Below are 23129 nucleotides of genomic sequence, written 5' to 3' on the forward strand. Positions count from 1 at the left end.
TGGTTTTAAGTAGGAGCAGGGTTCCCACCGTCATGGGAAATCTGGGAAGGTCATGGAATTACTAAATCTTGTTTTCCAGGCCTGGAAAAGTCATGAAATTAGTAAAAAAAAAACTTTAAAGTTTTGGAAAAGTCATGGAATTAGTAAAAAGAAAACTTTAAAGTTTTGGAAAAGTCATGGAATTTTGATGTGTGTAATGGAAGTGCTACAGTAATCTTCTGTGGATAACCTTCCACGTAACGTAATGGCAAACAAAATTCTGTAGGTGTTGATGTAACGTAGCTCGAATGTGGATTTGAGTGCTGCTTGTATTTTATTTTAATATTTTTTTATAGAAAATTCCTGTTTTATTTCAATAGCTTCTATGTAATGTGATGCAGTGACTCTGAAGCACTAAAATCAAATAACAAGAGGTGTGTCCTCTTTGTCCAGTGTAGTAATGTATTGTTTCAGAGTCACCACCTTTTGAAATTTCATCCATGAAAATGTGTGGGAACCCTGTAGGAGGCTCAGATGGACCGGGCCTGACCACAGATCAGTTCTGTCTTCCTGATGTGACTGCATATTAACTGAAGGCCTGACCTCAGATCAGTTCTGTCTTCCTGATGTGACTGCATATTAACTGAAGGCCTGACCACAGATCAGTTCTGTCTTTCTGATGTGACTGCATATTAACTGAAGGCCTGATCACAGATCAGTTCTGTCTTTCTGATGTGACTGCATATTAACTGAAGGCCTGACCTCAGATCAGTTCTGTCTTTCTGATGTGACTGCATATTAACTGAAGGCCTGACCACAGATCAGTTCTGTCTTCCTCATGTGACTGCATATTAACTGAAGGCCTGACCACAGATCAGTTCTGTCTTCCTGATGTGACTCCATATTAACTGAAGGCCTGACCACAGATCAGTTCTGTCTTCCGGATGGGACTCCATATTAACTGAAGGCCTGACCTCAGATCAGTTCTGTCTTTCTGATGTGACTGCATATTAACTGAAGGCCTGACCACAGATCAGTTCTGTCTTCCTGATGTGACCGCATATTAACTGAAGGCCTGATCACAGATCAGTTCTGTCTTACCTGATGTGACTCCATATTAACTGAAGGCCTGACCACAGATCAGTTCTGTCTTTACTGATGTGACTCCATATTAACTGAAGGCCTGACCACAGATCAGTTCTGTCTTCCTGATGTGACTCCATATTAACTGAAGGCCTGATCACAGATCAGTTCTGTCTTTCCTGATGTGACTGCATATTAACTGAAGGCCTGATCACAGATCAGTTCTGTCTTTCTGATGTGACTGCATATTAACTGAAGGCCTGACCTCAGATCAGTTCTGTCTTTCTGATGTGACTGCATATTAACTGAAGGCCTGACCACAGATTCTTTCTGATGTGACTGCATATTAACTGAAGGCCTGACCACAGATCAGTTCTGTCTTCCTGATGTGACTGCATTGAACGCCTGATCACAGAGCAGTTCTGTCTTCCTGATGTGACTGCATTGAAGGCCTGACCACAGATCAGTTCCGTCTTCCTGATGTGACTGCATATTAACTGATGACAATCCGTCTTGTAAAAGGATGACGTTTAATTATTTATCCTCAGTCAAGTTAGCAGGTTAGCCGGCTCGGCTGGGTGGAAGTCTCTAGTGCGCATGCTCCAGGGCAGCAAGGCAATGAGATTGTGTTTTATAGATGAGTGGAGCTAGTCCTCCAGGGTCTGAGGCCAGTTTGATCATGGTGTGTTTAGATGAGTGGAGCTAGTCCTCCAAGGTCTGAGGCCAGTTTGAGCATGGTGTGTTTAGATGAGTGGAGCTAGTCCTCCAAGGTCTGAGGCCAGTTTGAGCATGGTGTGTTTAGATGAGTGGAGCTAGTCCTCCAGGGTCTGAGGCCAGTTTGAGCATGGTGTGTTTAGATGAGTGGAGCTAGTCCTCCAGGGTCTGAGGCCAGTTTGAGCATGGTGTGTTTAGATGAGTGGAGCTAGTCCTCCAGGGTCTGAGGCCAGTTTGATCATGGTGTGTTTAGATGAGAGTGGAGCTAGTCCTCCAGGGTCTGAGGCCAGTTTGAGCATGGTGTGTTCAGATGAGAGTGGAGCTAGTCCTCCAGGGTCTGAGGCCAGTTTGAGCATGGTGTGTTCAGATGAGTGGAGCTAGTCCTCCAGGGTCTGAGGCCAGTTTGAGCATGGTATGTTTAGATGAGAGTGGAGCTAGTCCTCCAGGGTCTGAGGCCAGTTTGAGCATGGTGTGTTTAGATGAGTGGAGCTAGTCCTCCAGGGTCTGAGGCCAGTTTGAGCATGGTGTGTTTGGATGAGAGTGGAGCTAGTCCTCCAGGGTCTGAGGCCAGTTTGAGCATGGTATGTTTAGATGAGAGTGGAGCTAGTCCTCCAGGGTCTGAGGCCAGTTTGAGCATGGTGTGTTTAGATGAGAGTGGAGCTAGTCCTCCAGGGTCTGAGGCCAGTTTGCACAAAACTCCTTGAGTTAAGATTTTCCTTCAAGTCTGAGGTTTTAAGGTTTTTAAGGTTTCCATGAAATAAAATTGGTTGCACAAAACACTTTTAAATCTTCTCCTTAAAGGAACACTCACCGATTTCTCAACTAGCTTTGTATCATTACAAAATCTGTAGCATCTCTGAAAGCTGTTTAGCAGACATTCGTTTAGTTTGACAGTTATTGAGAGTTGATTTGAGTTAAGTTGTGGACCAGTGATGTCATTCATGCACAAATGACATCACTGGTCCACAGTGTTGGGCAAGTTACTTACAAAATGTAATATACTACATATTACTAGTTCCTTTCATTTGAAAGTAATAAGTTACTTTACAATATTACTGTCTGTGTAGAGTAACTCGTTAGTTATTACACTACTTTTGCATTACTTTCACTGTAATAACAGCAGCAGCAGAATGACATCGCTGCCCCGGGACCATCATGAAAAATAATGTCAACCGTCTTGAAGTCAGTGTAAACAATCCAAAATTCTAAATGTTATTCTTTTCCTTTGTTATTGTCATCTGTAGTGGTTATTTGCATAAAAGCTTAATCAAAAAGTTTTTGATTAGGAAATGATTTAAATGTGTGCTTTGATAAAATCGATTTGTAACTTGAGTTACTTGACAAAGTAACTGGTTACTGAAATCCTAGAAGTAATAAGTTATATTACTGAGTTACTGCTAAAAGTAATACATTACATGTAATATGTTACTTTTGTAATGAGTTACCCCCAACACTGCTGGTCCACAACTTAACTCAAATCAACTCCGACTTTAAGGGAAAATCTTAACTCAAGCTGTTGTATGCAAACGGGCCCCTGGGAGCTGTTGGTGACCGCGGTGTCTCCCCTCCCCTCAGACGGCGGCCGGCCAACTCGTTCAGCTCGTCGCCGGAGTGCGCAGAGGCCCCCAGTGGAGTGTGTGCCGAGGTGCGCGTCCCGTCCACAGCCCTGCACGTCTTCGTAAGTCTCTTCTCTTTCTCCATTGCTCTCCACCACTCAACCAGTGTCACCAGTTTCAGGTGTCTCAGTCACCTGAAATTGATTTAGGAGAACTGAATTTGAATTGTGAGAGCTGAATACAGTTTCAGAGTAATTGAATTTGATGTTACATTCACCTTCAAGTTGATTGGAATTCAGTTTCAAACGAATGAATTCAATTTCAAATGATGCTATTTCAGTTTTCCATTACAATTATTCAGGTTAAGTAATTCACATTGTTGTTCAAATAAAGTTTTTCAATGCTGTTATTCAAGTTGAGCAGTTAATATGCAATTATAAATAATTCAAATTCAGTTTCTAGTGACACATACTTCTGATCATGGGTCCTGTAGTGTTTGCCCAGCCTTGCTTTATAGATGAACTGCGACTCCCATGCTAGCCTGGGAAAAACCATCCTGATGATAACATGACTTCACGTTCAATTTTGCTCTGTCTGGACTTCCAGCGGAGTTTATCGTGGGAAAGATGTTTTCGCCGTTCTTCTGAGTGGATTTGGATTAGGGCTGCACGATTAATCGTATTTTAATCGTCATCGCGATATGAAAATGCGCGATGAACACATCGCAAAAGTCACGTGTTATCGCAAAAAAAAAAAAGTACAGTGCACCTGAACGCAACATGCAAGATACTAGGGGTGGGGGAAAAAATCGATTCACCTAAGTATCGCGATTTTTAATGTCACGATTTTTTGGATCGATCTTTTATTCCAGAATCGATAATCGCAAATTAAAAAAAAAAAAAAAAAAAAAAATTTGGTGCTTGCAGTCAGGCCACTCACTGAACACCAGGCCAGGCGCCGCCTACTGGTTTACTAGTGGTTTTATTACTTTATTAGTTAGTCTGAAGTAATAATTACACTTCAGGGTTAAAGTGGGTGCATCTCATTGTAAAATTGGACTTCAAACGGCCCAAATCTGGCTTCAAACGGCCCAAATTTCACGCGCGTTGGCCCATATCGGCCTGGCCTGCTTGGTATCTAATGCCCGGCCTGAATTATGATCCCAGTCCGCCCCTGTTTTTAACTATATCGCCCAGCCCTACTCATGATATATAATATACAGTCTCTAGTGTATGATTCAACTTTTCCCATGTTCTAATCTAGTGTAAAAAAGCAAACAAACTGAAAAAATAAAAGAAAAAAATAAACAAAAATCGCAATAAATCGTAATATCGAATCGCAATAATCGTAGTATCGCAATACTTAAGAATCGCAATATAAATCGAATCGGGAGATAAGTGAATCGCCACAGCCCTACAAGATACCGGCTGAATAAGTGTCCAAATGTTCATGTCATTCTGGCCAATACTCCACTTCTGTTATAACATTTCAGTCTGGAATATGGAATATCTTTCAATAATCGTTATGACTAAAAGGCTAAAAGTAATCATGTGTGAGAAATGACTGTTGGTTTTGGATTTTTTTTTTGCTTCAAGAGTGCATTTTTGTTCGTATGACCCTCAACACAGGCTTTGAGAATCCCGTGCCACTTACTGATACGTATGCTTAAATTAACACACTCATATTGCAAAATGAATTTAGGCCCTCACTGTAATACTTCAGAAGTTGAATTTGAAGTTCAGCATTAATACATGTTTTGTCTTAGATTTACCTTTGTGTGTTATTGCAATATGAAACTACATAATTGAGAATCGATTCTAGATTCTGGAATTGAGAATCGTTGGAATCGAGAATCGATTCTGGAATCGGATCGTGACCCCAGGAATCGGGATCGGATCGTGGCTTAGCCGGATCGGAGCACCCTACCCATTAATATTTTTGTTTATAGCATTTTTTTATTTATCGCAGGTCATATCGTCATCGCAATATTGAACAGTGTTATCGCACATCGCAGCTTTTCCTCATATTGTGCAGCCCTAATTTGGATTGGATTTGGCGATGCTGATTGGGTGATGGAGTTGTCTGTCAAGGACTCCCGCCCACTGAAATCACTGTGGACCGTTGGAAGTCCAGACTGCTACGTAGAGCCAAACAGAATCTGAGGTCACATGATCATGATGGTTTGAACCAGGCTACTGAACCCGTGTCCACTAGTCACAGAGGGCCCATAGCCCAGGTGCATTATGGTCCAGATGAAGGTCAATGATGAACAGTAAAAGGTCTGATTACCCAGAATCCTCAACCTGCTCCTCGCCCTCTGGCTCCCAGCAGTCCCTGCTCTCTACCCAGCATGCTCTAGCAGTGCAACGCTGGTCCCAGGAGCCGCTGACATCACAGACAGGAAGTGACATCACAGCCCGAGTCAGTACAGAGATCCTCGGTGGCTCGGTGTGATGACGACGCACTTCCCACAGAACCAATCAGCACGGAGCGTCGGGGCGAGGGGGGAAGAGGAGGGGGCTGATCTCAAGTTTTCAAGCTGAGACCCAAACCAAGAAATCACAGTAGAAACTCAATCAGTGTCGACCAATAGAATCAGTGTTGATCCACTGTGTGTGTGTGTGTGTGTGTGTGTGTGTGTGTGTGTGTGTGTGTGTAGGAAGCTCATGACGGCGAGGTGAACGCGGTGAAGTTCAGCCCTGGCTCTCGTCTCCTAGCAACAGGAGGGATGGACCGGAGGGTGAAGCTGTGGGAGGTTGTCTCAGGTCAGCTCAAACTTATTACAACGTACTATCGTATAACACTATCTCTGCCAACATGATCTCAAAAGATATCTGCCAACATTATCTCAAAATATATCTCTGAAGGTGCGTTCACACCGACCTATTCAAGTTTTTCGCTGGCATCGAGTTTACATACAAAGTCAATGCAAACGAGCGATTGAGCGTATATTCTCCCGGGAGAAATATCGCTGGGCGACCGCGACAGAGCGATAGGGCGAAAATTCGCTCGTCACCCGAGATGAAATATCCCAACTCGAGCGAAATTTCGCTGCCAACAGTCACTCGCTGTTGAACGCTGATTGGCTGCTGTGTTGAGAGTGAGTCAAGGATCACACTGGCTTGGAACAAACCGCTGGTTTATTGTGTGGCAACAAACCGCATTGACAGCTGATTGACAGGCTGACAGCTGACATGAAGTGAAGTCTGTACTACCGGTATAGAGCTCGCGTTAGGAGCACGCTGATAGGCTTGGCTTGTAAACAACTACGGTGGCTCGTAGTGGACAAACATCCCAGGAATCCCAGGCCGGGTCGCTATCACTCCAATGACGTCATACAAGCGAAAAAAAACTAGTCTTGAGAATTGTGCCTTTTGATGAGCGATTTAAACAGCGACAGAGCGATTCCAAAGGGTTGACTCGAGTGACAGAGAGGAAAATAAATATCTCGGTGTGAACACAGCTTGACTGATGTTGCAAAAAATGTGCCAGTGGTTCTGACACGGTCCAAATTTGCCAAGTTTCCACGCCAAGTCTTTTACACAAAACACAAGATGTCAAGTCAAGTTTATTTGTATAGCACATTTCATACACAGAAGCAATTCAAAGTGCTTCACATAAAATGGATGACAGAAGAAAATAAAAGAGGATAAAATAAACATTTAAAAGCATCACAACCGAACTTTGAAAAAGAGCATAAAAAGTGCATTACGCGACAAGCGTAGTAGTTGCAAAAATAGCTAAAAACTTAGAGGACTTGAAACATCATTGGGTTTGCATAAAATCAGATGATATTTTCGTCAGTTGGTAGATCATGGCTATATAAGAAAACATGTTTAATGACTTAGTTTTCTTGTAATAGCATACCTTTTAAACCTATAATTTTATACCTCCTTTCGCAGAACCCGGCCTGGATACGATTTATCTTTAAACTGCAGTTTTACGCAAAGTATATCATGAGTGGCTACATCAACACATTCAACTGCACCCCAGAGAGCGGTGCTCGATAACTTCCGTTACTGGTGCCCGTCGACAACCAGGCCGGTTTATTTCTCTAAACCTTGCACAAAAAGAGATACGGCTACATCAATGTATATACGATACGGCTACATCCACATATCGTCACGAGTGGCTACATCAACCCGTCGTTAGAAATGTCAAAAGTCAAAACGTTAGAAACCTTTTCAAGTCATCAAAGTACTGTACAAGTCAGAGTCAAGTCACCAGGACTCGAGTCACCTAAGCTGTAACCTGTGTGTGTGTGTGTGTGTGTGTGTGTGTACAGGTCGCTGTGAGCCTAAAGGAGCCCTGACTGGCAGCAACGCGGGCATCACCAGCATCGAGTTTGACAGCGCTGTGAGTAGAGTTCTCAACAGGCCTAAGAATTCAGACCCGACTCTAGTAAGTTGAAGCCCGACGACTAATTAGCATAAATGATCAGCCCAAACTCGGGTCGGGTTCCGTCGGGCTCCGGCTGAAACGGAGAACTCTTAAGCTGTGCATGTGTGTGCGTGCATGAAATAGAGTGACAGAGAATAAAGAGAGAGTATGTGAAAAGAGGTCTGAAAAGAGGAGCGAGGCGAACAGGAGATACAGATACGAGAGTCCGTGTTTTTGTTTTTTTATTTAGGACTCGGGCGAGATGTTTTTACAGTAGGGATGTCAACCGATAACCGTTTAACCGCTAACTGACGATTAATAATAACTGACGATTAATCTGAGTTAATAAGTTAAAAAAAGTTTACTTTACCCCAAGTAATAAGTTTGTTGGCACGGAAAAATAAGCTATACAACCTATTTCTTAACTCATTGAGTGCCAGCCAGAGTTTCAGAGCGTTTTCAGTGATTTCTCGAGGCCCACAGAATATTGTGTGATTTTACTATGTAAACACCGAACACGCACAAAGAACGGTGAGACTCTCTTCTATCATCTGCAAAAAAGTTTATTGATACCATTTTCCGTTCTTTAGTTATGAGCCGGAGAAGATAGGTTGTTTTGAGCAAAAAGACACATTTCAATTTAGAATCTGAGATATTCAGCCTTTTGTGAAAGGAAACATTTCAAGCACATCATTGACTCTGAAACTAATATTTTCTGATGTAATGACACCTCAAAAATAATTTCCTTCAATAAAAGAGTGAAAACAAAGGAATTCTGTTTGGCCAAATAATATTTTTTAGCTGCAACCAGCAGCGCTGGCCCCTGCGTGCGCAGACCCTACACCTTCTTGCTGGTCTTGATTTACTGCTGGTGGGCATCAGATAGCCTATTCTAGCTTGTTTGCTCTCTGTGCATCGAGCCTGCTGCTGCCTGGGTCTGTGTGTACAGTCAATGGTTGTATGCTGTAGTGCCCTGCGTGCCCCACCCCCCTCCTCCTCCTCCTCCGTGGTGGGAGGAGTGTTCTGGGGCTCTGCAGCGGTTTGCTCTGAGTTTGCTCTGCACTGAAAAGTCCGCTGCACCCTGCTTTTTTACAGCGTGTCGCTGGCTCCCAGCTGAGAATAATGTAACTTTTCAGAAAGACACTGGTGTCGGCAACTAAATCATATGGAGGGGCTATCGCAGCGGACACGGATGGGGCTCAATTGTAGCAGCAGATGACTGCTGTTCACAGGCACAGCTAACGTTATGCTTCATGCATATCGATGCGATTTCCGTGTCCACATTACTTCTCTCTTTTTTCCTCGCCTTTCTCTAATCTGGAGAGCACTGTCGCCACCTAATGGGTCCCTAAAATAGCTTTTACACGTTCAACAGCCACCATACTTTCACAGGAGATGGATCTTGCTTTGATGCACGTCCCACCGTCAAAAAACGCAATTGCCGAACATACTCGTCCTTGGCACTCTACGTTACTAAACCAATTGCCGAACATACTCGTCCTTGGCACTCTACGTTACTAAACCAATTGACGAACATACTCGTCCATGGCACTCAATGAGTTAAATAACTCATGCAGGCGACGTGCTGTGTATTGTGTAGCCTATACAGTGTAACAGTGTTTCTCTGTCCTTGTGGTCCTCAGGGATCCTACCTGCTGGCTGCCTCCAATGACTTCGCCAGTCGGATCTGGACTGTAGACGACTTCAGGCTGAGGGTGAGTCCGCACGGCAGCCCGCCACGGGCAGGTCCGTCCCAAAACCTGACCCCAAATCAAAACATTCCTGTACGGAACAAAAATATAAATGCGACTATTTTGTTTGTGCTCCCATTTTTCATGAGTTGAACTAAAAGATCTCAGACTTTTTACCTAAGGCTTATTTCTCTCATTTTGTTCACACGTGTTTAAATCCATGTTAGTGAGCACTTTCACCTGACATGGCTGGGGTTACAGATACAACTTTTTTGAAGACCAGTCAGTATCTGGTGATAAAACGGCACCTTTGAGAGTGGCCTTTTATCGTGAGCAGATTTTGTTTTCTTCAGGTCGATGATGTCATGTTCTGGTCAATGATGTCATGTAAAAGGTCTGAAGCTCAGATCCGCCTCGGCAGCCATGTTGCTCCCAGCAGCCCCTGCTCTTCTCCCAGCATGCTCTAGTGAAGCAGCGCGGGGCCCCGGGGGCTGCTGACAAGACACACAGGATGTGACTTCACATCCCGAGTCTGTAGAGAGATCCCATTGGCTCGGTGTGATGACACGCGCATCCAACAAAACCAATCGCCAAGGAGCGTGGGCTCTGTGGGCGGGGCTAGGCTGGTGATCTCACTCTACTACTGAGACCAGAACTGAACGCTGCCTGCAATATGAATCTATTTATTTACGCTAATACTTTTATTCAGAGATTTATTCAGGACTTCATTCCAAAATGATGAACAATTTAGCAAATAAATGTATTGCCTCTCACACTTGGGCTCATCAAAGTGTGTGTGTGTGTGTGTGTGTGTGTGTGTGTGTGTGTGTGTGTCGGTCCCACAGCACACCCTGACGGGCCACAGTGGGAAGGTGCTGTCAGCTCGCTTCCTATTGGACAACGCCCGCATCGTCTCCGGGAGCTACGACCGCACCCTGAAGCTGTGGGACCTCCGCAGCAAAGTCTGTACGTGATTGGTCGGCTTCTTTTGACTGACAGCTTCTCATTCTCCTCCCACAGCGGCCCGGGACGGTCTGGAGAGTAAACCTGAGCGTGTCCGGGCCTGTGGACTCCATCCTTTCATATATAGAGACAGTCTGCATGTCTGGGAACGCCCATACAGGCTCTAGAAATGCCCACAATAGACGCTGGGTTAGCCTGGGGGCGGGGTCAGGGTGGGGTAAATTGCCCCGTTCTATCCATTCAGCAAAGTTAGAATTTAGCTGATAGCCCAGCCCAGGCAGACACGATGGGGGATTTAACCACCGCAGTAAACGCACATTTGAGCAGACGTCTTGTGTTCTGCTCTAGAACCCCCAAACCTGTATTTAGAGCCGCAGCACCGTCTTTTGGTGAGTCAGCCCATGAGATATATGGGCGGTTTTACCCCACTCGCGCGCCAGCCGTAAAACATTTTGTGGGCGTTCACAGACATGCGGACTGTCTCTATTGTGATAAATTAAAGGATTTTCAACCAGCTCTGTATCGTTACAAAATCAGTAGTCTACGCAGATTATGACCATGTTCAACTTGCCTCCATCTTGCCTGGACTGAGAGCTCCCCATTCATTCACAGAACTTTCTGGATCAAATGATGTCATAATGATGTCATTTGGTCCAGGAAGTTCTGAGAATGAAGGTAGAGAGAGCAGCAATGATAGTGATGGTGATAATGACACCATGAAGGTAGAGAGAGCAACAATGATAGTGATAGTGATAATGACACCATGGCAAAACTGCGCCAAATGACATCACTTGGATCAGGATTAAGTTCTGTGAATGAACGGAGAGCTCTCGGGTCAAGGCAAGATGGAGGCAAGTTAAACATGGTTCATTTCCATGTAGGCGACTGATTTTGTAGCTGTTTGAACGTCGGCAAAGTGGTCCTTTTTAATTTTCAAATTCACTCTAGAAATTCATGGGATAGTCTGGTGCTGCTGAACTCTCCATCTGCTATTGGCTGATCCTCTGTGCCAAGTGATGACGTCACCCTCCATAGAGAACAACAGGTGGCACAGGAAGTGAAATGTGGGTCTAGTAGCTGATTTGTCGGTGTCCTCCTGCAGGTATGAAGACGGTGTTCGCCGGCTCCAGCTGTAACGACATTGTGTGCACGGAGCAGTGCGTCATGAGCGGCCATTTTGACAAGAAGGTTCGCTTCTGGGACATCAGGTGAGGAGAGCTGGAGAGGCGCCTGGACCGTTCAGTTTAGACTGGTTGGTGTGACATGGGCTTTAGACTGGTTGGTGTGACATGGGCTTTAGACTGGTTGGTGTGACATGGGCTTTAGACTGGTTGGTGTGACATGGGCTTTAGACTGGTTGGTGTGACATGGGCTTTAGACTGGTTGGTGTGACATGGGCTTTAGACTGGTTGGTGTGACATGGGCTTGATGTAATGTGCTGGTGTCTGGGCAGGTCGGAGAGCATCGTGCGGGAGCTGGAGCTGCTGGGCAGGGTGACGTCTCTGGACCTGAACCACGAGCGCACAGAGCTGCTCACCTGCTCCAGAGACGACCTGCTCAAGATCATCGACCTGCGCACCAACGCCGTAAAGCAGACCTTCAGGTGGGTGGGGCTCATCTCACAATTGGTGAGAAAAAACAACTTGATTTAAAAAGAAGGAAAGCTGAGGTTCTGATGTGTGTAGATCCAGTATTAGACCCAGACTGAGCAGGCTTCTGAACAGAACCAGCCTGTGGTTTGGTATATAATAATATCATGTACAGTAATAGTGCGATTGTAGATAATAACATGTGATAAAACAGTGTCTGTGTATAGTGTCTTTATTTAATAACATCACGATTCAATATGTTATTGCCATGTCACCAGAGTTGATAGGAATGTGCCTCAGTGCAGAATGGGTAGATGGTATAGAAAACACACAGGTGATTAAAAAAAAGAAATAAGAACACCAAAAACAATTATCAATCATACATCGTGCAATAGTGGGAGTGTATATCATAACTTGTGATTGGAGATGTAACGGTATGAAAGATTCACATCACGATTATCGTGACCAAAATGATCACGGTTGTCGTACTATCACGGTATTCGTAAAAATTGCTGAAAATTTTCAAAAAGTACTGAGAGACTCACTGAAATCATTTTACGTTTTATATTGAAAACTCAGACCCAAAACGGATTGATACACTCACTGAAATCATTTCTCCAAGGCTGCACGTCTGCACCTGGGAGACTGTTGCCAACTTTGGTTGACGATGGACAGTATTTACCATGTTTTTCAAAGCACTGTAATCACGGTACCACGCTTTTAATGATAATTTGAAACGGTACGGTTATCGTGAGGAATTTTATCACGGTTATCATTACAACCGGTTGTAATGATAAACATGTCATAGTGAGAGTGTATATAATAACATGTGATATGTGTGTATAGTAAGTGAGATGTTGTCTGTCTCTGTAGCGCTCAGGGCTTCAAGTGTGGAGCGGACTGGACCAGAGTCACCTTCAGGTCAGTTCACACCAGCTCACAGCTGGAAGCACCATGACTCACTTTCACACCAGCTTCTCATACCGTAGTTTGTTTTTGTTTTTTTAACGTGTGTGTGTGTGTGTGTGTGTGTGTGTGTGTGTGTGTGTGTGTGTGTAGTCCTGATGGCAGCTACGTGGCCGGAGGCTCGGCTGACGGGACGCTGTACGTGTGGAACGTCCTGACGGGGAAGGTGGACCGCACCCTGGACAAGAACCACAGGTCAATAATCATCTGACTACTATAATAAGGCCAGGTGTTACGCACCTGTGTGTGAAGCTCCGCCCAGCCCCGGCCCTGACAGCAGGCTGCAGCTCGAGTCAGAGAGAGTTTCTTATAAGAGGGTCTATTAGCGGTAAAGAATAAATAAATAAACGGATGCTCGCTCATAGCTACTTCATTCTGCCCCAGATCAAATGTAATGCCTCCCTGCCTACAATTCCAGACATTTTTTAGACATTTAAAATCAAAAACTAAATTTAAGAATTGAATGATGCACGGGGGACCCTGCATTCACCAGCGATGTGTACCACCCACCTGCTCCAGAATGCTCACCACACAGCGGCTATCACCGTGGAGATTTGAGGACTGAAAGAGCCAATTAAGTAACGAGGGATGATTAGGTAGCCATGGTGGAAGGAAGGCCTGTGTGGGAATTTAGCCAGAGCACCGGTGATACACCCCCCAGGGCCCCCGGGGATACACCCCCCCCAGGGCCCCCGGGGATACACCCCCCAGGGTTTACAGTTTACTGGAGTGTTTACTGTTATTTACTGGTGTTTACTGCCATGTTTACTGCTGTTTACTAGTGTATTTACTGGTATTTACTGGTGTTTACTAGTGTGTTTACCGGTATTTACTGGTGTTTACTAGTGTGTTTACCGGTATTTACTGGTGTTTACTTGTGTTTACTAGTGTATTTACTGGTGTTTACTTGTGTTGTGCAGCTCTGCCATCAACTCTGTGTCCTGGTCGCCATCGGGAGCGTTCGTGGTGAGCGTGGAGAAGGGCAGCAAGGCCGTGCTGTGGTCCGACATGTGATTGGCTGAGCTCGGTCACGGCCCTACCCCCCGTGGTCGGTACCGCGGGGTTGAGGGCACGGACATTGGCCGGCGAGGGTTGTCCGTCAAACAAACCCCCCTGTGGGCGGGGCCAGACTGTCGGCCGTGTGCTGGGACGTTGACATGTCTGCAGGGCCGGTCCACTGCTGCTGAACGGGGGGGGGTGGTGGTGTTGAACGCAGCAACAAACTGTGTTCACCTGACTGCACGGCGGCCATGTTGTGTCCCTCCCGGTAATTGTTTGGTTGAATTATAATGGAGAGACAAAATGGCGCCCCTGGAAGCAGCTGGGCCGAAAGGACGGTGGTCTGCTGCGTGAAGACCAGACGAACGGGACATCAGAGTCCCAACAAATTATATATTATCCATATCTTGACATCTAGCAAAGGCAAATATATCAAGACACCTGAACGAGCTTTGAGATCATGTTGATTTGAACAGAGCTGAACAGAGGCTTTTAAAATGGCTTGAATCCAATGTGTAAATGTGTTTTTTTTTAAGGTTTGCGTGCGTTTACAGGCTTTTAACGCTGAAAGAATCTTGTCTCGTTGATGTGAGTTTTTGATCCGCTGTGTTTGTTTTGGCCTCAAGGAACAGCTCACCCCAAACATTTAAATTCACTCATTATCTAATCTACCCCCCTCCCCACCTCATGCTCACGGGAAGTCAGGTGAAGTTTTGTCGTCCACAAAACCGTCCTGGAGCTTCACAGCAAAAACAGCATTGCCAAGTTATCCTAAACAACTGAAGTTCACGTGGACTTGTTATGAAACTTACAAAAAAAAATGGCTCCATACTGCTCATCTGCTATAATCCAAGTTAACAGAAATCACAACATGCCAGGTTACCTTGAAAATATGACCTTTACACCCTGTTTCAAGCTCAAATATTCACTAACCGCTGAGCTCCCAGCCGTGTCCGTTAGCGCACAGCCTGTCTGAACTGTGTGTGTGACCTCTGACCTCCAAGGCTCATACATGCACCACTAGAAGTATTAGCAGGTTTCTTCCCTGGATGTTTGGACGGTAATCCTCTGGTGAAAGAGGTCGGCTACACACCTGCACTGCACGGAGATTCAACCATTGATAGTAAATGGTATGGATGAAATGAGCGTGATGTCACCCGTCACAAAATGAAGTTCAAATCTCCTTATTTCCGGGTAATGTTTCCCGGAGCATCATGGGAAATCTGTGTACTGCACGGGGGGGGGGGGGGGTCACGTGGTGCAGCCCAGCTGACCGGCCGCCTGTCTTGTGTTGATATACAACCGCCAAACAGAAGAAGAAGCAGCCTCCACCCTGTTAGCTGCTGTTAATCCTCCACAAAGTAAATCAGATTTCTAAATATGCGTTATTTTGATCAACTGACCTCACGATGGGGATCTATACAGTTATGTGTATCTACTAACATTAAAACATCAAGATCATGCTGTTTCTGATAGTTTGCTAAATTACTACATGCTAATCTGCTAGCAGCTATCTGGTGAGCTTCTTCTGCTGCTTCTAATAGCTTTCCGACAGACTAGATGCCTCGCGGCACATTGCTGCCTCTCACTGGTCGGAAGTACTACTGTTCTTATTTAATGTATTTATTGTCTTTTACCCTCGAAATGGGACCATAATTTAGAAAACGGAGGAAATGAGAGCATGAAAAAGACTTGAAATTGTTGATTCAGACCATAAACTCATTTGCAAAGTCTTTATTTAAGACCTAGACTGAAAGAGAAGTCGGGGTCGTTTTCCCATTCACTTCCATGTTACAGATTTTGTTTCTGCAGTACCCAGGTCGCCCCCCACTGGCCATTCGGAAGAACACAATTTCCGCGTTCGCCTCAAACGGGAAGGCTGAGCTGGTCGCTGGATTCAACAGAGCACTTAAGATCCAGGTGAAGAGCGCATGCGACACATGTACGAATGTACTGAATTTTGATTTGTGGGTGAACTGTTCCTTTAAGGAGCAGAGAGCTGCCTGTATCATATCTGGCCTCCTTCACACCTGTGTTAGCCTGCCACCTGCTGGCGAAACCCTGTAAAATCTGCTTGGCTAAATCTGGTTAAACGAGGTGACAATTTCAGTGTAATAATAATGATCAGAAGGAAAACTTGTAAAGCTCATACAGGGTCGTTTACTGCGGTTGTGTTTTAGTAGAGAAGTATTTGGAAGTTGTAGTTGGTGAATGTTTATTTTTTCTTAATGCACTTTGTGAATGACTGTGAAGGCACTGAAGGCTCTGAAGATCTGACGATCTGACAAGTCCACCGTCTTCAGCCCACACAGGAGTCACGTCAACACAAGTCAACATGTTGTAACTGAACTAAACGGCAGTCTTCTCTGTCTCGGACGAGCTCTTCCTCTGCTTTGAGAAATAAAAATCACGTGTACAGAAACGCCAGTTTCTTACAGGGTTCCTACGTCTGTCTGGAAAGTCTGGACGAGTATTAAAAATGAATTTGATCATTTCCAGCTCTTGAATAGTTTGAGAATTTTGGACCTTTTTTTTTTTAATGTGGTTCAGGTTTCTACCTTAGCTTTGATGTTTGAGCCACTTTTAGTCCAGAGAATGTCTGCCTTCAGGAATCCTCATGGCAGGTATGAATGTGAGATTTAATTTGCCTTTTCCATCTTTTTGTTTGTGTGAGATCAATGAAGGTAGTTCTAGAACTGTCATTCATCTGCGGTTCATCTCATGCCCCCTGCTGACCAGATTAGGAAGAAACTTGCAGGAATCTTTTGAAGATGACACTGGTCCAGTGAGCTGCTGCGATTAGGCTATTCATAGTATTCCCATGATGTCACAAGCATTTTCCCTACCAATGTGGCGCTACAGTACACACCGCTCATTGGCTGTAAGTGTCACTTGATTGGAATCACCTGTTAATTGATCACAATCACCTGTTATTTTCCTCCCAAGATGGCCGTGTGCTGATGTAACAGAATACTATCAATAGGTGCTTTGCAGATGATTCCCTGCTGCTGGGATGCCATAGTGTGGGGAACAGGTAGCCTGGGAACCTGACCAATCTGCCAGCTAGCAAACTACTCCTGCTCACGGGCTCCTGGAGGGTTTCCTAGCTGCACCCCTGACACCACACACATCTTGATTAGCAATTTACAGTATTTACCGTGAGACCATAAAAGGCATTTACTTTACCCACTTTGGAAATGTAACCCATCATGGGCCAATTGTACGCCTTCTTCTCACTAAGAGACCGGGCTTTTTGGACCGAGCAGGATTCAAATCAAAATGATGGCTCCCACCCAAACTGGACTGGGAGCAGGCAGCTGCTGTCACATTTTATCACCTCTATAGCTCTCGCCTGCTTCTGAACCACGTCCCCGCCTCCTCACCCTACAGCCTCGCCTGGCTCTCCACCTGCTTCTGACCCACGTCCCCGCCTCGCCCTACAGCCTCGCCTGGCTCTCCGCCTGCTTCTGACCCACGTCCCCGCCTCGCCCTACAGCCTCGCCTGGCTCTCCACCTGCTTCTGACCCACGTCCCCGCCTCGCCCTACAGCCTCGCCTGGCTCTCCGCCTGCTTCTGACCCACGTCCCCGCCTCGCCCTACAGCCTCGCCTGGCTCTCCGCCTGCTTCTGACCCACGTCCCCGCCTCGCCCTACAGCCTCGCCTGGCTTTCCACCTGCTTCTGACCCACGTCCCTGCCTCGCCTGGCTCTCCACCTGCTTCTGACCCACGTCCCCGCCTCGCCTGGCTCTCCACCTGCTTCTGACCCACGTCCCCGCCTCGCCTGGCTCTCCACCTGCTTCTGACCCACGTCCCCGCCTCGCCTGGCTCTCCGCCTGCTTCTGACCCACGTCCCCGCCTCGCCTGGCTCTCCGCCTGCTTCTGACCCACGTCCCCGCCTCGCCCTACAGCCTCGCCTGGCTCTCCGCCTGCTTCTGACCCACGTCCCCCCCTCGCCCTACAGCCTCGCCTGGCTCTCCGCCTGCTTCTGACCCACGTCCCCCCCTCGCCCTACAGCCTCGCCTGGCTCTCCACCTGCTTCTGACCCACGTCCCCGCCTCGCCCTACAGCCTCGCCTGGCTCTCCACCTGCTTCAATGACTTTTATCATTCAAATGATAAAAGTCAATGATCCTGTCTGTAGCTGCCAAGTCCCACAACATCCCCACAGTATTGAGAAGCATTTATTCCAGCGCTGAACTCATCCCGTCCTCATCAGTGATAACCTCGATGTGAGATAGAAGAGCTCCAACATTCCAAATGAGAAGAACATCGTCCCAGGTGTCATTTTTCTATCTGAGCCATGATGTCCCCGCCACTTTTCAACACAAAGTGATGCCCTTTGCACCCTCCACATTAGCCCTGCCTCCTGCCACTTTGCAAAATATCTTCGGGCTGGACAGAAATCGTACCTTCAAATATCACATTGAGTCACTAGTTAAGAAAGTCAAGTTTACACTCGGTCTCTCATACAGATTAAAATCATGTTTCTCCATCTTCTCTAACGGCTGGTGACAGACGGGCCTTTTCCTGTCTCCGCTGGATTGTGGCGATACCATTTACAGATTTGCAGTGTTGGGCAAGTTAATTTGAAAATGTAATATACTACATATTACGAGTTACTTTCATTTGAAAGTAATAAGTCACTTTGCAATATTACTCTCTGTGTAGAGTAACTTGTTACTTATTACACTACTTTTGCATTACTTTCACCAAAACAACAGCAGTAGCAGAATGACATCGCTGCCCCGGGAAACCATCCCGAAAAATAATGTCAACCGTCTTGAAGTCAGTGTAAACAATCCAAAATTCTAAATGTTATTCTTTTCCTTTGTTATTGTCATCTGTAGTGGTTATTTGTATACAAACAGTTTGATTAGGAAATTATTGTATCTTTATTGAAATATGTGCTTTGATTTAAAAAAATATGTAACTCAACTTGTAACTTGAGTTACTTGACAAAGTAACTGGTATAATATTACTGCAATCCTATAAGTAATAAGTTATATTACCGAGTTACTGCTAAAAGTAATGCATTACATGTAATATGTTACTTTTGTAATGAGTTACCCCAACACTGCAGATTTGCTTGTCCTACCCAATACATACATGGTCCCACCATGGACATATCTCAGTGGGTCCCATCTGGCCAAACTTGATGCACTTTATCATACTGCTCTCAGATATATTTCAAACTCAGCCTACAGGGGGCATCACCATAGCTCTGCACATCTTGTACATGGACAGGCTGTAGTAGGCTACATATCTACATACTGTACAGTCATCTTTGACTCATCTGCCTATATCCTACTTTTAAACTTGTGTTACCTATAGCCTTATGTAGCCTACATATTTGTTTGTAAAATAGAAATACATAGCTCTGTTGACACATCTCTGTATTAAAACAGGCTATCATTGTGCTACATTTTTGTTTATAATTGTTATTTTATAGGTTTATTATTATATGTTGTGTTATATTATTGTGCATTTTTGATTTGTTTTACACTTGCTGTGTGTGTGTGTGTGTGTGTGTGTGTGTGTGTGTGTGTGTGTGTGTGTGTGTGTGTGTGTGTGTGTGTGTGTGTGTGTGTGTGTGTGTGTGTGTGTGTGTGTGTGTGTGTGTGTGTGTGTGTGTGTGTGTGTGTGTGTGTGTGTGTGTGTGTGTGTGTGTGTGTGTGTGTGTGTGTGTGTGTGTGTGTGTGTGTGTGTGTGTGTGTGTGTGTGTGTGTGTGTGCGCGCGCGCGCGCGAGAGAGAGAGAGACTGTGCGCAGATTGGGAAATAACGCTGAGTGAGGATGTCGCAACGAGTTTCCGAGGAGGAGCGTAATCACCCGGAATAAAACTGCTTTTACTTCCTACACAGACACACACACACAGAGACACACGCTCACACACATCACACAATGTGTGTTGTGACAACACACATTCAGACTGTTTAGCTACAGTCTTTCACACACTTCTGACCGGAGCGGAGCGGCAGTCCTTGGTGACGGAACAGAAGAACAGGACAGGCTGAGAGCGGCTCTCTCCGCCCAGGGCGCGGGGTGGACTCCCAAAAGGTATAACTGCCGTGTCGGGCTCAGTCAGAGTGAGTTAATTAGCCTAGTTAGTTAGCTAATTAGTTAATTATCCTAAAGTTAATCCGGCGGGGTTGTTTATAATGTAGACCTCCGGGGCCGAGTTTTGTGCACGCTGGGCTCAGTGCGCCACCGTTAACCGTGCTGGTGCCCCGCCCCCGACCCCATCGGCCCCGTTAATCATCAGAGACGTCGAGCCCGTCCTCAGCCCGACCGGACCGGGACCACCGACGGGACCGGACAGGATCAGACCCCGAGCACACCCTCCCAGCTACTCTAATGTAAGTGATTCTCTCTCTCTCTCTCTCTCTCTCTCTCTCTCTCTCTCCCCCCTGCTGACTTTATCCTGACATGTAAGGCAGTGGTTCTCAACTGTGGGCTCTGGGGCCCACCAGGGGCCCTTGATACGGAGTCCGGGGATATCATCAAGCTCTTTCATTTCTTATTAGTCCACATTCAAGTCACAGAGCCCATCTGGTGACATGTTGTCTCTCTGACCCAATGCTGAGAACCTCTTTAGTTAGTCCAGAACTCCATCACTCTGTATTGTTACTTTTGTAGGTAACGTTAGAGAGATAACAGAACTCCATCACTCTGTATTGTTTTGTAGGTAACGTTAGAGAGATAACAGAACTCTATGACTGTCTGTATTGTTTTGTAGGTAACGTTAGAGAGATAACAGAACTCCATCACTCTGTATTGTTTTGTAGGCAACGTTAGAGAGATAACAGAACTCCATCACTCTGTATTGTTTTGTAGGTAACGTTAGAGAGATAACAGAACTCTATGACTGTCTGTATTGTTTTGTAGGTAACGTTAGAGAGATAACAGAACTCCATCACTCTGTATTGTTTTGTAGGCAACGTTAGAGAGATAACAGACAAACTAATGTATCAAGAATTCAACATAGTCATTCTGCAACATTTTCTAGTAGGCTAGATGGTTTAACTTCTAGTGAATATAGTTAATAATAATAATAATAATAATGATATAATAGTTTAACAAATGATAATTTTGCTGGACCCCCTGGAACCCCTTCAAGAACCCCTGGGGATCCCCAGACCCCACATTGAGAACCACTGGTGGGCTATAGAATACATACACACAGCTCGCTCTGAGAGAGGTACACCAAACTCCAGTCAAAAAATAATCCTGCAATGTAATGTTCTAATTTTCTGCCTGCCTGCCTGCCTGCCTGTCTGTCTGTCTGTCTGTCTGACTAAATGACTGACTAAATGACTGACTGCTTGCTGGCAGCAGGCGGGTATTGATCCAGTCTGATAATCAGATTATGTGAATCAGAATGAAGCTGCTGTAACCCAGTCAGCACAACATGCTGCACCGGTCTTCATCCTCCTCCTCCTCGTCATAATTAGAGTGATTGATTGATTGATTGATTTCATTGATTAGTCTTTAGTGTCTGTGTTAGGAGAAAATTGACGCAGCAGCACGCCTCTCCTCCATATACACACAGTAGGTCCATACATGATGTACAGTCAAACTAGTAACAAACACTACGGCTGAGTATCGGTATCGGTATTGACCCAAATAACCCAGTATCAAGTAGTATCGAAACTTCTCCAGTCAAATGATACCTACATTCCATCCTTTTTGTACACAGATCTAGAAAAAAAAGACTATTTGTGTGGTCTTGCTCAAATGCCGATCAAGGCAAGTGTTGCAGCTACAACCCGTACAGTGTGGTGGTGGAGTGGAGCGCAGTGCATGTGATGGAGGTGTGTGTGATGGAGGTGTGTGTGATGGAGTTGAGAGAGGCTGGTCATGTTAAAGCCATCAGGAACTTAGGAGAGAGGCTGGTCATGTTAAAGCCATCAGGAACTTAGGAGAGAGGCTGGTCATGTTAAAGCCATCAGGAGCAGAGGAGAGAGGCTGGTCATGTTAAAGCCATCAGGAACAGAGGAGAGAGGCTGGTCATGTTAAAGCCATCAGGAACAGAGGAGAGAGGCTGGTCATGTTAAAGCCATCAGGAGCAGAGGAGAGAGGCTGGTCATGTTAAAGCCATCAGGAACAGAGGAGAGAGGCTGGTCATGTTAAAGCCATCAGGAACAGAGGAGAGAGGCTGGTCATGTTAAAGCCATCAGGAACAGAGGAGAGAGGCTGGTCATGTTAAAGCCATCAGGAACAGAGGAGAGAGGCTGGTCATGTTAAAGCCATCAGGAACTTAGGAGAGAGGCTGGTCATGTTAAAGCCATCAGGAGCAGAGGAGAGAGGCTGGTCATGTTAAAGCCATCAGGAACAGAGGAGAGAGGCTGGTCATGTTAAAGCCATCAGGAACAGAGGAGAGAGGCTGGTCATGTTAAAGCCATCAGGAACAGAGGAGAGAGGCTGGTCATGTTAAAGCCATCAGGAACAGAGGAGAGAGGCTGGTCATGTTAAAGCCATCAGGAACTTAGGAGAGAGGCTGGTCATGTTAAAGCCATCAGGAACAGAGGAGAGAGGCTGGTCATGTTAAAGCCATCAGGAACTTAGGAGAGAGGCTGGTCATGTTAAAGCCATCAGGAACAGAGGAGAGAGGCTGGTCATGTTAAAGCCATCAGGAGCAGAGGAGAGAGGCTGGTCATGTTAAAGCCATCAGGAACAGAGGAGAGAGGCTGGTCATGTTAAAGCCATCAGGAACAGAGGAGAGAGGCTGGTCATGTTAAAGCCATCAGGAACAGAGGAGAGAGGCTGGTCATGTTAAAGCCATCAGGAACAGAGGAGAGAGGCTGGTCATGTTAAAGCCATCAGGAACAGAGGAGAGAGGCTGGTCATGTTAAAGCCATCAGGAACAGAGGAGAGAGGCTGGTCATGTTAAAGCCATCAGAGAGAGAGAGAGAGAGAGAGAGAGAGAGAGAGAGAGAGAGAGAGAGAGAGAGAGAGAGAGAGAGAGAGAGAGAGAAGGCTGCCCAGGGAGACAGGGATTTGGGGGGATTACATCTAAAGGACAGCAAGACAGGAGTGCACATGTGTGTGTGTGTGTGATGGATGTTGTTGTGAGCAGCTCTGTCCCTCCTGGGATCCAGTAGCAGCTCCACTGCTCTACCTGATCTGTCTACCATGACACATTACCATCTCTCTACCTCGCTCTACCCTCTCTCTCTCTGTCTCTCTCTCTCGCTCTCTATCTCTCTGTCTC

The 23129-nt window shown here is 45.7% G+C and overlaps 1 protein-coding gene across 3 annotated transcripts in view; it reads left to right on the forward strand.

Moving 5' to 3' along the window:
- LOC310777133 (autophagy-related protein 16-1-like) overlaps nucleotides 1–15164 on the forward strand; it is a 34091-nt gene extending 18927 nt beyond the window's left edge. For all 3 annotated transcript variants that reach the window (XM_083637396.1, XM_083637398.1, XM_083637397.1), the window contains 10 exons: nucleotides 3352–3454; nucleotides 5992–6097; nucleotides 7618–7688; nucleotides 9356–9427; nucleotides 10249–10369; nucleotides 11469–11574; nucleotides 11820–11969; nucleotides 12829–12876; nucleotides 13015–13116; nucleotides 13842–15164. In XM_083637396.1, coding sequence (XP_083493522.1) covers nucleotides 3352–3454; nucleotides 5992–6097; nucleotides 7618–7688; nucleotides 9356–9427; nucleotides 10249–10369; nucleotides 11469–11574; nucleotides 11820–11969; nucleotides 12829–12876; nucleotides 13015–13116; nucleotides 13842–13935 — 973 coding nt within the window. In that variant the 3' untranslated portion in view covers nucleotides 13936–15164. The remainder of the gene's footprint in view (nucleotides 1–3351; nucleotides 3455–5991; nucleotides 6098–7617; nucleotides 7689–9355; nucleotides 9428–10248; nucleotides 10370–11468; nucleotides 11575–11819; nucleotides 11970–12828; nucleotides 12877–13014; nucleotides 13117–13841) is intronic.
- Nucleotides 15165–23129: the final 7965 nt, after the last annotated feature.

Source organism: Poromitra crassiceps (assembly GCF_964638095.1).
Source record: "Poromitra crassiceps genome assembly, chromosome: 5".
NCBI lineage: Eukaryota > Metazoa > Chordata > Actinopteri > Beryciformes > Melamphaidae > Poromitra > Poromitra crassiceps.